The following is a 19,594-nucleotide window of genomic DNA, read 5'->3' on the forward strand; positions in this document are numbered from 1 at the left end:
GTAGAGACCACACACCTCCATGGAGGAGCCCTTGGAAGGTATCGGCGGTCGCGTGACCAATATAAAGGTATGTGGAAGCACTGTTTTACTATAAAAACAAGGATTTCTGAAGAAGGCTTAATCACTAGTTTTAGAAATCTCACCAAAGTGTCTGTGCAGTGTTGACTCTTTTGCCGGATGTTCTCAAGAAAATAGGCCTGATAAGAATCCATTTGGTTTGTGCCATTTGGAGGTTTTCTTGAACCGCTTTCTGCAAAGCGCCATTCTGAGGGATCGTTATTCTATGTCCGTCCTTCGACAGCTAACGCCAGCACTACAGGGTGCTAGCTTGTCGAACCACGTTCATACTGATAGCTCCTGTCCAGACTTGCTATTCTCAAAGATGAATTCCAGGAATTGAGCAACTTTGCAAAAAAAGTACAGGCACGCTATGAGTTAAGTCCAATTAGGTGCATGTCCCTCTGGGACTTGACTCTGTTACCTATACTTGACAGGTTTATCACACTCCCAGAGGATAACCTGTGTGAGGAAAGGATCACACAGAGCAGCTATACCCTCTCCTCCCCTCTGCTGCCCATTCACAGAAGCCTTTGTATTTTGTGAACGAGTTCACATAATACAAAAGCTTCTGTGATTGGTGTGGAGCAGGCATAACAGTTCCAGCCGTTGAAGGAGCTGAGACCACAGTGAGGTGGTCGGAGCTCCAGAACTGATGTTCCTGGAGCACAATAACACCCGTCAGAATACACTGTGAGTGGAGAGAATCCTTCACAAAATCCATAGAACTCCTTCACAAAATACAAAGGCTTCTTTGATTGGGAAGGAGCAGGTATAGCAGTTCCAGCTCCTGAAGGAGCTGAGACCACAGTGAGGTGGTCAGAGCTCCAGAAGTGATGTTCCTGGAGCACAATAAACCCATCAGAATACACTGTGAGAGGGGAAAATCACACAGAGCAGCTATGCCCTCCCCTCTGCTGCCCATTCACAGAAGCCTTTGTATTTTGTGAACGAGTTCACATAATACAAAGGCTTCTGTGATTGGAAAAGAGCAGGCATAGCAGTTCCAGCTCCTGAAGGAGCTGCGACCACAGTGAGGTGGTCAGAGCTCCAGAAGTGATGTTCCTGGAGCACAATAAACCCATCAGAATACACTGTGAGAGGGGAGAATCACACAGAGCAGCTATGCCCTCCCCTCTGCTGCCCATTCACAGAAGCCTTTGTATTTTGTGAACGAGTTCACATAATACAAAGGCTTCTGTGATTGGAAAGAGCAGGCATAGCAGTTCCAGCTCCTGAAGGAGCTGAGACCACAGTGAGGTGGTCAGAGCTCCAGAAGTGATGTTCCTGGAGCACAATAAACCCATCAGAATACACTGTGAGAGGGGAGAATCACACTGAGAGGAGAGAATCACACAGAGCAGCTATGCCCTCCCCTCTGCTGCCCATTCACAGAAGCCTTTGTATTTTGTGAACGAGTTCATAGGCTTCAATGTTTGGGAATGAGTAAGGGGAGGAGCAGGCATTGCAGTTCCATCTCTTGAAGGAGCAAGCTGGTTGGAGCTCCAGTAGTTTTGTTCCACGAGCACAATGTAAATAATAGGCACCTTGTTGGACTTAACTCATGGTATGCCTGACGTTTTTACAAAGTAGCTGAATATTTGGAATTTAGCTTTAACCAATCTGAGTGGTTACTGATCATGTGAAGGTTCCTGACCATGTGGTCCCTGTCAGCCATGACATAATAATTACACGCAGGCTTAGGCCGTGTGTAGCATGCACTCTTCTTCTGCACCCCTTTGTACTTCCATGACGATATTTGGAAGTGTCTACCACATCAATGTCCACAACTGGTTCCATTAGAAGCTCTCTCCCGTAGTTTTTATTATATTTCCTGCTCTTCCAATAGCTTTGTATTGTTGTTGCCCCCCCCCCCCCCCGCAGGCCGCCCTCATCATGCAGGTTCTACAGCTGACTCCAGATCAGATCGCCATGCTGCCCCCCGAGCAGAGGCAAAGCATCCTCATCCTGAAGGAACAGATCCAGAAATCGGCCGGAGCTCCCTGAGATGTCCCAGTGGTGCTTCTTTGTTGGAGATCCTGAAGAACTTTCTTATGGTTGACGCATCGATCAGAAAATTGGAAAAACATTGAGATAAAGTTGTCGGCGGCGGATGAAGAACTTGTTTTGCGGTTATGTACAATTCTGTGTCCATCATCTCTTCTACTAAAGACTGGACTGCCTCCATTTTTTGTATTACCCCCAATACACTGCTCCTGAGGAGACCTATGAGGAATGTGTGCGCATTAAAGGTGGAGTACTCTTTTATGAACAATAACCTGTTACAGTTGTAGTTTCCTCTGTGTTCTTCATCGGTGTTTTAAAGGGTTAGTTTGCCTTTACTGAAACCTAAGGGGCTCCTGTAGATCTAAGCAAACTGTTCAGCTTTGATCAAAGTTGAATAATGTCCTTGCTGTAGGTGTAGGCCATTTTCTTTGTAGGCCATTTACGTACCTCCTGAAGCCAAAGTGGAAAACTCCTCGAGATGGCATCATCCCATCCTGCCTTGTTGCTAGGGCATTGCTAAGACTTTCTCCGTTGTTTCAAACCCCCTCACATGCGCTCTTGTATGCCTTGTTGCAGTACCTCTGAGCTCAGCAATGCTGCGACGGGGAAGGCTATGGACCACGCGTGCGGGGGTTTCAAGAGCTTGCTCCTGCAATGGTGGGGGAGCAGTAATGGCTGAGAGTATATTGGTAAGGTCCCAGCAATATGGCAGGACGGGATGATATCATCTCTGGGAGTTTTCCAGTTAGGCTTCGGGAGGTATGTAAATGGTCTACACCAGGGGTGTCAAACTGGCGGCCCTCCAGCTGTTGTGAAACTACAAGTCCCATCATGCCTCTGCCTTTGGGAGTCATGCTTGTAACTGTCAATCTTGCAATGCCTCATGGGACTTGTAGTTTGGCAACAGCTGGAGGGCCGCCAGTTTGACACCCATGGTCAACACCTATATCAACAAGGCAGGACGGGATGTCATCATCCCTGGGAGTTTTCCAGTTAGGCTTCGGGATGTACATAAATGGCCTACATCCGGCTACAAGGCAGGATGGGATGACGTCATCTCTGAGAGTTTTTTAGTTAGGCTTTGGGAGGCGTGTAAATGATCTACACTTATATCAATAAGGCAGGATGGGATGATGTCATCTCTTTGAGTTTTCCAGTTAGGCTTTGGGAGGTATGTAAATGGTCTACACCTATAGCTACAAGACAGGATGGGATGACGTCATCTCTGAGAGTTTAGTTTTCCAGTTAGGTGTAGATGATTTACATACCTCCCAAAGCCTACCTGGAAAACTGCCAGAGATGACGTCATCTCGCCGTGCCTTGTTGACATAGGTGTAGATGATTCACATACCTCCCAAAGCCTATGTCAACAAGGCAAGGCGAGATGACGTCATCTCTGGCAGTTTTCCAGGTAGGCTTTGGGAGGTATGTAAATGGTCTACACCTATAGCTACAAGACAGGATGGGATGACGTCATCTCTGAGAGTTTAGTTTTCCAGTTAGGTGTAGATGATTTACATACCTCCCAAAGCCTACCTGGAAAACTGCCAGAGATGACGTCATCTCGCCGTGCCTTGTTGACATAGGTGTAGATGATTCACATACCTCCCAAAGCCTATGTCAACAAGGCAAGGCGAGATGACGTCATCTCTGGCAGTTTTCCAGGTAGGCTTTGGGAGGTATGTAAATGGTCTACACCTATAGCTACAAGACAGGATTGGATGACGTCATCTCTGAGAGTTTTCCAGTTAGGTGTAGATGATTTACATACCTCCCAAAGCCTACCTGGAAAACTGCCAGAGATGACGTCATCTCGCCGTGCCTTGTTGACATAGGTGTAGATGATTCACATACCTCCCAAAGCCTATGTCAACAAGGCAAGGCGAGATGACATCATCTCTGGCAGTTTTCCAGGTAGGCTTTGGGAGGTATGTCAATGGTCTACACCTATAGCTTCAAGACAGGATGGGATGACGTCATCTCTGAGAGTTTTCCAGTTAGGTGTAGATGATTTACATAGCTCCCAAAGCCTACCTGGAAAACTGCCAGAGATGACATCATCTCGCCGTGCCTTGTTGACATAGGCTTTGGGAGGTATGTGAATCATCTACACCTATGTCAACAAGGCACGGCAAGATGACGTCATCTCTGGCAGTTTTCCAGGTAGGCTTTGGGAGGTGTGTTAATGATCTACACCTATATCAACAAGAAACGGTGATATGACGTTATCCCTGGGAGTTTTCCAGCTAGGCTTCATGAGGTACACAAATCGCCTACACCTATAGCAACAAGGCAGGATGGGATGGCGTCCTCTCTGGAACTTTTTTGGCCAGGCTATAGGAGGTAAATAAATGGCCTACACCTATTACAACAAGGCAGGGCGAGATGACGTCATCTCTGGCAGTTTTCCAGGTAGGCTTTGGGAGGTGTATTAATAATCTACACCTATATCAACAAGGCAGGGCGATATGACGTCATCCTTGGGAGTTTTCCAATTAGGCTTCAGGAGATACATAAATCACCAACAAGGCAAGACGGGATGACGTCATCTCTGGGAGTTTTCCATTTAGGCTTCGGTACGTACGTTCGTTGTCTACATCTGTATCAAAAAGGAAGGATGGGATAGCATCTTCCATGGGAGTTTTCCAGTTAGGTTTCGGAAAGTATGTAAATGGCCTACACCTATAGCAACAAGGCAGGATGGGATGGCATCCTCTCCGGGAGTTTTTCGAGCTGGGTTTTAGGAGGCACATAAATGGTTTACACATAATGGCAAGGGCAATATTTAACTTTGTTTAAATCTGCACATCTTGTTTTTATCCACAGACTCGCCCCTTATCTGCATAGACAGTTTTTTTGGTAAAGGTGAACTAACCCTGTAACCCTTTCCCACCAGCCATAAACATAAATGTGACAACACAGAGGTGGGCTTTATCCTTTCTTGCCTTCCACCAAGGCCGCTGTCTTGTTCTGGGGGCGCGGTTAGTCATGCTCCTCCAGTGGTCTCACATTGATGATCAGGAGCCAATAGGACAAGCTCTTATTCATGTGACTACTGTGGTGGCCAGTTACAGTGATCACATGATCAGGAGGCCATTGTAACGCTTCAGATCTTTTTGAAGGGTCGGCAGGAACGGGTTACAGCTGAACTCTAGGCAGGTAAGTACACAAATGAATTGCTTATATGACAAGAGCTGTTTTACCTGTCAGTTGTATTCCTGTCTATCCAGTCCTGAGTTTTACACAGCACAGACCTGACTTTGTTCTGCTGCAGTTAAGTAATACAGCAAGGTTTTGACCCCCCCTGACTGGACAGCACAGAAGAAGCGGCAGACTGATGAGCTCATCTTTCTGTCACTCTGCCCTCTCCTCCTATCAGCACGTGCCTCATTAACACATGACACAACTAACCGACCGGCCCGTTGTGCTGCTCCTCTCTCTCCCAGTCTGAGCTCTGCTGCCAGAGGCTACATACTTTCACTATTTTCTTTCACAAACACAGAATTATTATTTTTTTTTTTTTTCCTATAATGAACATGTATTTTAATTAATTGGAGTTTTCCCTGGAGTTCAGCTCTAATTCTTTATCATCTATTGAACATTGCCTGTCAGTAAGGCCGGCCTGTATGGCAATGGACACAACGACTGATGTACATTCAAAAATAAAAAGGCATTTTGGACCTGAAATGATGTATTTTGTGGTTTGTAATTCCTCCCTTTTTTTTTTTTTTTTAGCTCTCAATATTTCATCATATTAATCTCTTCATGCGGGCTGTACACGTGTTTGCATGCATTACACTGCAAGCCATGGTTTGCATGCTTTATACTATGCACAGAGAGGAGCAGGGTCTGTAGGAGGAGTTCTGTCCTCCAACTGCTGAGACCCAGGGGGCAGAAACCAGGGACAAGCCTCTCCGTGGCTGCACTTAGAGGAGCAGGATCTGTAGGAGGAGTTCTGTCGTTCTCTCTGCTTGCCAACTGCTGAGACCCCGGGGTGGGTGGGGCAGAGACCAGCCTCTCCGTGGCTGCACAGAGAGGAGCAGGATCTGTAGGAGGAGTTCTGTCCTCTCTGCTTGGCGACTGCTGACACCCCTGCGTGGGCGGCAGAAACCAGAGACCAGCCTCTCCGTGGCTGCACAGGGAGGAGCAGGATCTGTAGGAGAAATTCTTTCCTCCTCTCTGCTTGCCGACTGCTGAGATCCAGGGATGGGGGGCAGAAACCAGAGACCAGCCTCTCCGTGGCTGCACAGAGAGGATCAGGATCTGTAGAAGTTCTGTTGTCCTCTCTGCTTGCTGACTGCTGAAACCCGGGGGTGGATGGGGCAGAGACCAGCCTCTCTGTGGCTGCACAGAGAGGAGCAGGATCTGTAGGAGGAGTTCTGTCCTCTGCTTGGCGACTGCTGACACCCCGGGGTGGGGGGCAGAAACTAGAGACCAGCCTCTCCGTGGCTGCACAGGGAGGAGCAGGATCTGTAGGAGGAATTCTTTCCTCCTCTCTGCTTGCCGACTGCTGAGGCCCGGGGGTGGGGGCAGAAACCAGAGACCAGCCTCTCCGTGGCTGCACAGAGAGGATCAGGATCTGTAGAAGTTCTGTTGTCCTCTCTGCTTGCTGACTGCTGAGACCCGGGGGTGGGTGGGGCAGAGACCAGCCTCTCCGTGGCTGCACAGAGAGGAGCAGGATCTGTAGGAGGAGTTCTGTCCTCTCTGCTTGGCGACTGCTGACACCCCTGCGTGGGCGGCAGAAACCAGAGACCAGCCTCTCCGTGGCTGCACAGGGAGGAGCAGGATCTGTAGGAGAAATTCTTTCCTCCTCTCTGCTTGCCGACTGCTGAGATCCAGGGATGGGGGGCAGAAACCAGAGACCAGCCTCTCCGTGGCTGCACAGAGAGGATCAGGATCTGTAGAAGTTCTGTTGTCCTCTCTGCTTGCTGACTGCTGAGACCCGGGGGTGGATGGGGCAGAGACCAGCCTCTCTGTGGCTGCACAGAGAGGAGCAGGATCTGTAGGAGGAGTTCTGTCCTCTGCTTGGCGACTGCTGACACCCCGGGGTGGGGGGCAGAAACTAGAGACCAGCCTCTCCGTGGCTGCACAGGGAGGAGCAGGATCTGTAGGAGGAATTCTTTCCTCCTCTCTGCTTGCCGACTGCTGAGGCCCGGGGGTGGGGGCAGAAACCAGAGACCAGCCTCTCCGTGGCTGCACAGAGAGGATCAGGATCTGTAGAAGTTCTGTTGTCCTCTCTGCTTGCTGACTGCTGAGACCCGGGGGTGGGTGGGGCAGAGACCAGCCTCTCTGTGGCTGCACAGAGAGGAGCAGGATCTGTAGGAGGAGTTCTGTCCTCTCTGCTTGGCGACTGCTGACACCCCGGGGTGGGAGGCAGAAACCAGAGACCAGCCTCTCCGTGGCTGCACAGAGAGGAGCCGGATCTGTAGGAGGAGTTCTGTCCTCTCTGCTTGGCGACTGCTGACACCCCTGCGTGGGCGGCAGAAACCAGAGACCAGCCTCTCCGTGGCTGCACAGAGAGGAGCAGGATCTGTAGGAGGAATTCTTTCCTCCTCTGTTTGCCGACTACTGAGACCCGGGGGTGGGGGCAGAAACTAGAGACCAGCCTCTCCGTGGCTGCACAGAGAGGAGCAGGATCTGTAGAAGTTCTGTTGTCCTCTCTGCTTGCTGACTGCTGAGAACCGGGGGTGGGGGCAGAAACTAGAGACCAGCCTCTCTGTGGCAGCACAGAGAGGAGCAGGATCTGTAGGAGGAGTTCTGTCCTCTCTGCTTGGCGACTGCTGACACCCCGGGGTGGGGGGGCAGAAACAAGAGACCAGCCTCTCCGTGGCTGCACAGAGAGTATCAGGATCTGTAGAAGTTCTGTTGTCCTCTCTGCTTGCTGACTGCTGAGACCCGGTGGGGCAGAGACCAGCCTCTCCGTGGCTACACCGAGAGGAGCAGGATCTGTAGGAGGAGTTCTCTCCTATCTGCTTGCTGACTGCTGAGACCCGGGTGGCAGAGACCAGACTCTTTGGTGCTGCACAGACAGGAGCTGGATCTGTAAGAGTTCTGTCCTCTTCGCTTGCCGACTTCTGAGACCCGGGGGTGGGGGGCAGAAACCAGAGACCAGCCTCTCCGTGGCTGCACAGAGAGCAAGCAGACAGGACGACAGAACTTCTCCTACAGATCCAGCTCCTCTCTGTGCAGCTGCAAAGAGGCTGGTCTCTGCCACCCTGGTCTCAGCAGTCAGCAAGTAGACAGGACGACAGAACTTCTACAGATCCTGCTCCTGACTGCTGAGACCAGGGTGGCAGAGACCAGCCTCTTTGCAGCTGCACAGAGAGGAGCTGGATCTGTAGGAGGAGTTCTCTCCTATCTGCTTGCCGACTGCTGAGACCAGGGTGGCAGAGACCAGCCTCTTTGCGGCTGCACAGAGAGGTGCAGGATCTGTAGGAGGAGTTCTGTCCTCCTCTCTGCTGCGGACTGCTGAGACATAATGGGGACAGAGACCGTGGGGTGCCGCAGCTGCAGGATATGTGGGCCACATGAAAATGACCTTGTGGGCCAGATTTGGTTCACAGGGCCATGTGTTTGACACGTGCTTTATACCTACTATGCAGCAGTAAAAAGAGGGGTTTGGCATTTCTGCCTTGCAGCGCTGGGGTTCTTATTTTAAATCCTTCCCAAAACACTACTTGCATGACGTTTGCACGTTTTGTCCTTTGCGTGGGTTTCCCCTGGTATTCTGGTTTCTTCCCACGTTGTAAATTGTCAGAACAATATAAATTTATGTTGCTGTTGAACGGAGAATCCTCTGATTCCCTGATTGTCAAAGGCTATACTCAGCATGTATCATCCACATCTGATCTGTGTGTGAATTTGTTTTCCTGTTATATCCCCCATCTCCGCCACCCATGGTGTAGTTGTCCTTTTAATGGGCAAGTTCACTTTTCACCACTAATGAAAATGTGAACTAACTACAAATATTCTGGCCTCCCGTCCATACCTTGTTGCTGGTGCGGAGGTGTGTACCCTGTAATACACATCCCCAGAGTGAGAACCAATCATAATGCTTACAATAGCAAGCGCTCATTGGTCAGCATAGTCACCTGACCATGGTAGTCAATGAGACGTGCATCTTAAGGTGCCGCCTTCTGGTAGGGTAATCCAGAAAAAAGATGTATTTCACATTGATCGATGTGATTGTGGGAGGGGCTTCTGATCATGTGACAGCTAATCACTGTGAATCACATGATCAGGAACTGCTTTAAGGGGAGGTGTTAAGGGTACCAAAGGGCAATAAGAAACATACTTGATAATGTTAAGCTTTTTTTTTTTTTCCAGTGTTTATTTTTGCATTTTTAGGTTATAGAAAAAATACATTCTCACACATACATACATACATACATACATACATACATACATACATACACACATACACACATACATACACACATACATACATACATTGCATTCAATTACTGTCCTTCAACTAGAGGTCTCATGGAAAAAAAACAAATCTAATACACTGTGCCAACATTGAGAATGTTATAAGATATGTACTTGTATACATCGGATTGGCCCAGCCACAGAGGTAGTCTGCCAGATCGGATCCCATATATCTAGCCATGGGATGGGATCCACTATTGTATCTAGTTATGGGATTGAACCCTGTATCATTCATCCATAGAGTGGGATGCCATCTCGTATCTATCCATGGGATGGGATCCCAAATTATATGAAGTCTGTATCATATCTAGCCATGGGAAGGGATCCCCTTATGTCCATCAATAGGATGGGATCCACTATTGTATCTAGGTATAGGATGGGACCCTGTATCGTATTTATCATTAGGATGGGATGTGATTCCAATTCATATCTAGCCATGGGATTGGAGTCTGTATCATATCTAGCCATGGGATTGGAGTCTGTATCATATCTAGCCATGGGATTGGAGTCTGTATCATATCTAGCCATGGGATTGGAGTCTGTATCATATCTAGCCATGGGATTGGAGTCTGTATCATATCTAGCCATGGGATTGGAGTCTGTATCATATATAGCCATGGGATTGGAGCCTGTATCATATATAGCCATGGGATTGGAGCCTGTATCATATCTAGCCATGGGATTGGAGTCTGTATCATATATAGCCATGGGATTGGAGTCTGTATCATATCTAGCCATGGGATTGGAGTCTGTATCATATCTAGCCATGGGATTGGAGTCTGTATCATATCTAGCCATGGGATTGGAGTCTGTATCATATATAGCCATGGGATTGGAGTCTGTATCATATCTAGCCATGGGATTGGAGTCTGTATCATATCTAGCCATGGGATTGGAGTCTGTATCATATCTAGCCATGGGATTGGAGTCTGTATCATATCTAGCCATGGGATTGGAGTCTGTATCATATATAGCCATGGGATTGGAGTCTGTATCATATATAGCCATGGGATTGGAGTCTGTATCATATCTAGCCATGGGATTGGAGCCTGTATCATATCTAGCCATGGGATTGGAGCCTGTATCATATCTAGCCATGGGATTGGAGCCTGTATCATATCTAGCCATGGGATTGGAGTCTGTATCATATCTAGCCATGGGATTGGAGTCTGTATCATATCTAGCCATGGGATTGGAGTCTGTATCATATATAGCCATGGGTTGAGATCCCCTTATGTACATCCATAGGATGGGATTCCATTGCATATTTAGCCACATCGTTGGCCCTCTATCATGTCTAGCCATGGGACAGGATTCTGTATCATATCTAGCTGTGGAATTTTATCCCAATCTCAACTGAATTTGATCTAGCAGCGGGATGGAATCCTGTATCACATCTAGCCACAGGATGTATCTAGGTATGGGACCCCTGTATTGTATTTATCCATAGGATGGGAACCCATATCATATGTAGACATGGGATTGGAATCTGTATCCTATCTAGCAATGGAATGGGTTCCCCTTATGTCATATTTAGCCATGGGATTGGATCCTGTATCATATCTAGCCTTAGAATCCCTTTCTATGGATGGACGTAAGGGGAATCCATTCTATGTCAGATTTAGCCACGGCATTGGGTCTCGTATCATGTCCAGCCATCGGATTGGATTCTGTATCATATCTAATGGAATGGGGACCCTGTATCGTATCTAGTTACGAAATGGGATTCTGTATTATATCTAGCCATCTCCCAGTCTTATCTGGCCCATTGGATGGGATCCTGTTTCATATGTAAACATGGAATTGAGTTTTGTATTATATCTAGCCATGGAATGGGATCCTGTATAATATGTAACTAGTGGAGGGGATCTTGTATTACAGTTGCAAGAAAAAGTATGTGAACCCCTTGGGATTATGTGGAGTTTTTCATGAATTGGGCATAAAATGTGCTCTGAACGTCATCTAAGTCACAACAATAGAAGAACACAGTCTGCTGAACATAATACTACACAAACAGATGTTGCCATGGTTTAATTGCACATAACATGTAAACATTCACAGTGCAGGGAGGAAAAAGTATGTGAACCTTTGGACTTAATAACTGGTTGGCCCTCCTTTGGCAGCAATAACCTCAACCAAACGTTTTCTGTAGTTGCAGATCAGACCTGCACAACGATCTGGAGTCATTTTGGACCACTCCTCTTCACAAAACTATTTCAGTGTAGCAATATTCTTGGGATGTCTGGTGTGAATCGCTCTCTTAAGGTCATGCCACAGCATTTCAATTGGGTTGAGGTCAGGACTCTGACTGGGCCGCTTCAGAAGGCGTATTCTGTGCTGTTGCAGCCATTGTTTTCTTGAATTACTTGTATGCTTTGGGTCATTGTCCTGTTGCATCACCCATCCTCTGCGGAGCTTCAGTTGGCGGACAGATGGTCGTACATTTTCCTGCAAAATGTCTTGATAAACTCTGGAATTCATTTTCCCATCAATGACAACAATCCGTCCAGGCCCTGAGGCAGCAAAGCAGCCCCAAACCATGATGCTCCCTCCGCCATGTTTTACAGTGGGGATGAGGTTTTGATGTTGGTGTGCTGTGCCATTTTTCTCCACACATAGTGTTGTGCGTTCTTCCCAAACAACTCAATCTTGGTTTCATCTGTCCACAGTATATTTTGCCAGTAGTGCTGTGGAACATCCAGGTGCTCTTTTGCAAACTTCAAATGTGCTGCAATATTCTTTTTGGACAGCAATGGCTTCCTCCGTGGTGTCCTCCCATGTACTCCATTCTTGTTTAATGTTTTCCTTATTGTAGATGTGTCAACAAAATGTTAGCATGTGCCAGAGATTTCTGTAGGTCTTTAGCTGACACTCTGGGATTCTTCTTTACCTCATGCAGCATTCTGCGCTGTGCTCTTACAGTCATTTTTACAGGACGACCACGCCTAGGGAGAGTAGCAACAGTGCTAAACTTTCTCCATTTGTAGACAGTCTGTCTTACCGTGGACACATGAACATCAAGGCTTTTGGAGATACTTTTGTAACCCTTTCCAGCTTCACACAAGTCAACAATTCTTGATCGTAGGTCTTCTGAGAGCTCTTTTCTGCGAGGCATGGTTCACATCAGACAGTGCTTCTTGAAACCAGTAAACCCAAAACAGGTGTGTGTTTTTTAAGGGCAGGACAGCTGTCAGCAACACATCCAATATCATCACACTGATTGGAGTCAAGGTTGGCTCACTCCTGGCTCCAATTAGCTCTGGGAGAAGTCATTAAGCTAGGGCCTCACATACTTTTTCCTCCCTGCACTGTGAATGTTTACATGTTATGTGCAATTAAACCATGGCAACATCTAATGTTTGTGTAGTATTATGTTCAGCAGACTGTGTTCTTCTATTGTTGTGACTTAGATGACGTTCAGAGCACATTTTATGCCCAATTCATGCAAAACTCCACGTAATCCCAAGGGGTTCACATACTTTTTCTTGCAACTGTATATTAGCTATGGGATTGGCTTCTGTATCATATCTATACAAAAGATGGAATCCCGTATTATATCTAGCCATGGGACAGATTCCCGTATCATGTCTAGCCATGGGATTGGAATTCCATATCATGTCTAGCCATGGGATTGCATCCTGTATCATATCTAACCTTAGAATGCCTTCCTATGGATGGAGGTAAGGGGAACCCATTCTATGTCATATTTAGCCATGGGATAGGAATCCCGTATCATGTCTAGCCATGGTACTGGAATCCCGTCTCATGTCTAGCCATGGTACTGGAATCCCGTCTCATGTCCAGCCATGGGATTGGAATCCCGTCTCATGTCCAGCCATGGGATTGGAATCCCGTCTCATGTCCAGCCATGGGATTGGAATCCCGTCTCATGTCCAGCCATGGGATTGGAATCCCGTCTCATGTCCAGCCATGGTACTGGAATCCCGTCTCATGTCCAGCCATGGTACTGGAATCCCGTCTCATGTCCAGCCATGGTACTGGAATCCCGTCTCATGTCCAGCCATGGTACTGGAATCCCGTCTCATGTCTAGCCATGGCATTGGAATCCCGTCTCATGTCTAGCCATGGCCTTGGAATCCCGTCTCATGTCTAGCCCTGGGACTGGAATCCCGTATCACGTCGAGCCATGGGATGGAATAATGTATCCTATGCAGCCATTGGATGGGGTCCCGTGTCATTCAGTATCAAGCCAAGGGACAGGATGCTGTATCATCTCTAGCCATGGTTGCCAAAGTTTGTAACATTTATGAGGACGGCTGTACTCTTGTAAATAAGTTTACATTCTGTAAGCAGGTCATTTCTCATCCCCACCATATGACAGGTGAATTAGTGAAACAAACACTTCAGATGAAGTCAGGACAAGAACTGTCAAGTCTTCATCTGTTTCCGGAAGAGTCCAGGAAACCAAAGGAAAAACAGAAGTTTGAGTTGTCTTATATTCCAGAGGAATCCATCACTTCTGACACGTGTTTGTGTCTCTTCATATCTGTTCTATGTCTCCTGGTCTCGCAGCAATCCAGTTTCCATCACTGCGCTGTCCTTCGCACTGCCTCAGAAGTTCTCCTTATTGAAGTAGAACTGAACTTTTCTGGGGTCCAGACTGGAGTACTGATGGCAGCACTGCTGTAGGCTCTTACCCAGCGCTTGAGGACCGCAAAGAAACACACCAACGGTAGACCTATGATGATAGAAAACAATTTCTTTGAATTAATTGCCAGCATTTTAAAATGTCAATGTTAATAGTGTTCCTCCCAGAGCACACCAGAGGCCAGGCATTCAGTGCGGCTGCAAAGGAGCCTTTGTTTCATGTTACATCCAGGGCTATCTTACTGCATGCGCACTGCCCAGGGGCCCCAGGTGCACAGGGGCCTTATGATAATCTTGCATTACATCATACTTGCCAACTGTCCTGAATTTGCCAGGACAGTCATGCTTTTTACTAAGCTGTCCTGGGATGGTCCCACCCTCTATCGGTGGTGCTGAGCACTACCCTACACTCTGAAGCACCCATTAACACCCACCCGCTCTGCACCTCCTGCATCACCCCCTTACACCTTTCTTTATACCCCCAGAATTCCCCTTTACTCAGCACTCTGCCCCACCTTCATCTCCCAATACTCTATCTCTACCTGCATTATACCTCACTTGTATCCTAGCTCCCCCCCCCCCCAACCCTTCCACATACTTTTTTCCCTTCTGCATTTCCCTTTCCTCCACATTCCCCATCACCTGCTAGTCAGGGATGAGGAGCATAGACGGGGTTGGGAAATTAGTTGGCTGTGAGATGTCCACAAGTAGCCCTCCTGGGACCCCCTGCTGACCTGATGGGGCCGGACCCCGTATAGGAGGGGTGCCTCTACCCTTCTATTGGCAGCCCTGATAGTCACAATTCGCTAGACTTGTACTGTAATGTTGAAGAGGTTTTAGTTCCCCAATCCTACTGTTAACCCTTTATGAGTAGATAACCAGTTGTCTCCATATGTTGCCTTGAAGTACTCTTTAAGTAAGGTGAATTATCAGACAGACCTGGGATGTGCATCAGCCACCCTCGAAAACTCGTTCTCCCAGACCGGTCGTCCATAACAGGTCTTCTGTTTCAGCCCTGTCACCGCATCCGTTTCCACATCAAAGTTAATAATTGCGTGTCCAGCCTGGGAAAAGAAACAGCTTCATTACAAGGCTATAAACAAAGTAAAGAATAATGAACTGCTAGGTACAAAAAAAAAATCCTGAATCTGTATACATTAAAGTCCAATTGTATTTTCGGCTTGAATCCGCTACATATAATTCATGTGCTCTGTAAGTAAAAGTGTTCAGAAAGCAGCCACAGCCTGAATAGAAAAGCCTGTCCTCTGCCAGCATGGTGTAAAGGAGGATCCTTGTTCCCTGTCTGTAAGCAGTTGGCTGGCTGCAGAGGTATATCAGAGGTCTGATATGCCCCCCCTCTTCCTGTCCTCTCAGCAAGGGGCATGTCAGACCCCTAGAGAGACCACAGCTTCCATGCAGAGAACAAGACTTTAATTCTCAGTCTGTGTCTGCTTTCTAAAGAAACTGAACACACCTTTATGTTTTGATGCTTGTTGGGTTAGGGAGTTCAGTCAACCTCAGCTCAGGGAACCCCTACCAACCTCTGGTGGGACTCTGGAGCCACAATTCTCAACCAGGGTTCTTTTGGACCCTAGAGGTTGCGGGGGTTCCTTGAGCTGTGGTTGATTGACGTCCAATCTGATGATGCTTTCATAGTTCCACATCCAATGCCACTTGGCAGAACCAGCTACACGACACCAATAATACTTTTAGCTGTCTATAAGGTTGGCATGTTGACTATCACTGTAAGGGAAGGCAATCTTCCCAATAACGACCAATGTAAGGAGCATTTTTCCCATGGACCACCAATGTAAGGAGCATTCTTCTCACGGACCACCAATGTAAGGAGCATTCTTCCCACTGACCACCAATGTAAGGGACATTCTTCCCACTGACCACCAATGTAAGGGGCATTCCTCCCGCTGACCACCAATGTAAGGAGCATTCTTCCCACTGACCACCAATATAAGGAGCATTCTTCCCACTGACCCCCAATGTAAGGGACATTTTTCCCACTGACCTCCAATGTAAGGAGCATTCTTCCCACTGACCACCAATGTAAGGGACATTCTTCCTACTGACCACCAATGTAAGGTGCATTCTTCCCACTGACCATGAATGTAAGGGACATTCTTTCCACTGACCACCAATGTAAGGAACATTCTTCCCACTGACCACCAATGTAAGGGACATTCTTCCCGCTGATCCCCAATGTAAGGGGCATTCCTCCCGCTGACCACCAATGTAAGGGACATTCTTCCCACTGACCCCCAATGTAAGGGACATTCTTCCCACTGGTCACCAATGTAAGGGGCATTCTTCCCACTGACTCCCAATGTAAGGAGCATTCTTCCCACTGACCCCCAATGTAAGGGACATTCTTCCCACTGGTCACCAATGTAAGAGGCATTCTTCCCACTGACCCCCAATGTAAGGGGCATTCTTCCCACTGACCACCAATGTAAGGGGCATTCTTCCCACTGACCCCCAATGTAAGGGGCATTCTTCCCACTGACTATGAATGTCAGGGACATTCTTCCCACTGACCACCAATGTAAGGGACATTCTTCCCACTGATCACCAATGTAAGGGACATTCTTCCCACTGACCCCCAATGTAAGGGACATTCTTCCCACTGACCACCAATGTAAGGGGCATTCTTCCTATTAAACCCCAGTGAATTGACATGTGCAGGGGTTCCAAGAGACCCGAAAGTAATTTAAAAGGGTTCCACTGGAGTAAAAAGGTTGAGAAAGGTTTCTTAAATTCCTAATAAATAAAGTGTACCAATAAGAGGTTAGTCCACACATACAAGGCTGCTGTCCCAGCTGGTCAGGAAGAGTCGATAGTTCAGAAATCCATCCTTTCCTGAGCAGATCATCTCCTGTTCCAGAGAGTGTAGAAGATCAGCAAACCAGGCAAAAGCTCCTGTCTCCCGACAAATCCAGTACAGGTATATCTGCAAGAGTACATGTAGGATTAGGAGTTCTCATAGCAATGTTCCAGTGGCTTGGGACTTGGGTGACTCTTTTTTAGTGACTTGGGAATGTACTGTATTTCGATGCATCATGGTTGTTTTTTGGGGCTCAGCATGAACTATCTATGACTGGCAATTTTTCAAAACAGGGATTACATTCTTTGCAAAACATTTAACCAGCTATTTTGCTGAAATTTCAGCAGTCAACAAGTAAGACAAAATTACTGTGGTTTTGTAAGGCTCAAGTCTGGCCAGGAAAGACCCACCACATAGACAATAACCATGCTTCCCTCTAGCTGATCGCCCTTATAATTAAAAAAAAAAAAAAAAAGCCTAAGGGAAATACCCCGAATACTTATCTACCTTTGTGCTCACGTGATGTGAGGGTCTTGAATCATCTTGTTTCTCCAATGCAGAATGGGAGGGTCCTTTGTTTGGGAAGAACTAGGGGTTATTAAAGCTGAGGTCCAGCCATAATGAAAGACCCAGCAGGTAGACGATACTTCCACTTTCCTCTAGCTAATCCACCTTATATTAAAATAAATAAATAAGGGACACTTCCCAAATACTTACCCAAATTTACAGTCATTTGATGTGGGGGGTCCTGAATTTTTTTGCTTCTTAACGGCAGAGTGGGAGGGTTCTCCATTGGGCGCCCATGTCACTATCTTCCCATTAGGCCTATTGATGGGGTCCTCACCAGGTCATAAAGACTCATAATGGAGGATGGCAACTAGATTGGAGGGAAGGAGGTTTCTACTTTGCCCGGAGGAAGGCTTGAAGAATACTTCAAACCAGTAATTCAGACTATACACTCACCGGCCACTTTATTAGGTGCACCTGTTCAAATGCTTGGTAACACAAACTGCTAATCAGCCAATCACATGGCAGTAACTCAATGCCTTTAGGCATCTAGACGTGGTAAAAACAGCTTGCTGCAGTTCAAACAGAGCTTCAGAATGGGGAAGAAAGGGGATTTAATTGACTCTGAATGTGGCATTGTTGTTGGTGCCAAACAGGCTTGTCTGAGTATTTCAAAAACTGCTGATCTACTGGGATTTTCACGCACAACCATCTCTAGAGAAATCGAGACTCATCAGACCAGGCAACATTTTTCCAATCTTCTGTTGTCCAAGTTTGGTGAACCTGTGCCCATTGTAGCCTCCGTTTCCTGTTGTTAGCTGACAGGAGTGGCACCGGTGTGATCTTTTGCTGCTGTTGCCCATCTGCTTCAAGGTTGGACCTGTTGTGCCTTCAGAGATGGTATTCTCTCCATACCTTGGTTGTAACGAGTGGTTATTTGAGCTATTGTTGCCTATCATCTGGAACCAGTTTGCCCATTCTCCTCCGACCTCTGACATCAGCAAGGCATTTTCCTCCACACAACTGCCGCTCACTGGATATTTTTTCTTTTTCAGACCATCCTCTGTAAACCCTAGAGATGGTTGTGCGTGAAAATCCCAGTAGATCAGCAGTTTTTGAAATACTCAGACCAGCCATTCTGGCACCAACAACCATGCCACATTCAAAGTCACTTAAATCCCCTGATTCTGATGCTCGGTTTGAACTGCTGAAAGTCGTCTTCACCATGTCTAGATGCCTAAATGCATTGAGTTGCTGCCGTGTGATTCTGATTAACAGTTTGTGTTATGAAGCAATTAAACAGGTGGACCTAATAAAGTGGCCGGTGAGTGTATAGTCTGAATTACTGGCTGCAATTGAAGTGTTCTTAAAGCCCTCCTCCGGGCATGACCAGCACCAGAACTGATTGTCCCATTCACACCAGCTTTGGGTTTGCTTTGTAGAGAATGGGAAAATATGTGTTGAATAGGTGTACCTAATAAAGTGGCTGGTGAGTATCTGTCTCTTGGCTTTTAATCTCATGTCACAAGAATCCAATCACTTAGGCCAGTGGTCGGCAAGCCGCGGCTCGTGAGCCACATGCGGCTCTTTACACACTTCAATGCGGCTCTTCTGTGGGCCGGGTGCCCGCTCCCCTCCCTCCTCTCGGGCGGCCGCCCCAAAAGTCAGGACTCTGCAGCTAGCCCAGCAATGGGCAAACTACGGCCCGGCGGACCTTTTAATCCGGCCCGCGGAGCGTGGCAAACATTGGCTGTCAGGATGTAGGCGGGGCAGCGTGACGAACTCCTCTCCTCTCACAGTCCGCCCTGAAGACCGGAACGGAGCGGGAACACGGCGAGAGGAACGCGCGGAGCAAAGGTAAGTGAATTGACACAATATGGGGAATGAATTACTATATGGGGGATGAATTACTATAGGGGGGATGAATTACTATATGTGGTGGGGGATGAATTACTATATGGGGGATGAATTACTATATGGGGGATGAATTACTATGGGGGATGAATTACTATATGGGGGATTAATTACTATGGGGGATGAATTACTATATGGGGGATGAATTACTATATGGGGGATTAATTACTATGGGGGATGAATTACTATATGGGGGATGAATTACTATATGGGGGATGAATTACTATGGGGGATGAA

The 19,594-nt window shown here is 47.3% G+C and overlaps 2 protein-coding genes across 2 annotated transcripts in view; one reads left to right on the top strand and one right to left on the bottom strand.

Moving 5' to 3' along the window:
* The window catches only part of CSTF2 (cleavage stimulation factor subunit 2), a gene marked incomplete at its 5' end in the record, with an annotated part of 54,682 nt that extends 48,931 nt beyond the window's left edge, over window positions 1-5,751 (top strand). Inside the window, one exon of the mRNA XM_089654072.1 lies at window positions 1,942-5,751. Coding sequence (XP_089510198.1) covers window positions 1,942-2,064 — 123 coding nt within the window. The remainder of the gene's footprint in view (window positions 1-1,941) is intronic.
* Window positions 5,752-12,862: 7,111 nt separating this feature from the next.
* The window catches only part of NOX1 (NADPH oxidase 1), a 42,149-nt gene continuing 35,417 nt past the window's right edge, over window positions 12,863-19,594 (bottom strand). The window contains exons 11-13 of the mRNA XM_089654073.1: window positions 16,916-17,062; window positions 15,043-15,167; window positions 12,863-14,194 (exon numbers count right to left, since the gene is read on the bottom strand). Coding sequence (XP_089510199.1) covers window positions 14,068-14,194; window positions 15,043-15,167; window positions 16,916-17,062 — 399 coding nt within the window. The 3' untranslated portion in view covers window positions 12,863-14,067. The remainder of the gene's footprint in view (window positions 14,195-15,042; window positions 15,168-16,915; window positions 17,063-19,594) is intronic.

Source organism: Staurois parvus, unplaced genomic scaffold, assembly GCF_062004578.1.
Source record: "Staurois parvus isolate SC_StPar_1 unplaced genomic scaffold, SC_StPar_1.0 ptg000739l, whole genome shotgun sequence".
Classification (NCBI taxonomy): Eukaryota; Metazoa; Chordata; class Amphibia; order Anura; family Ranidae; genus Staurois; species Staurois parvus.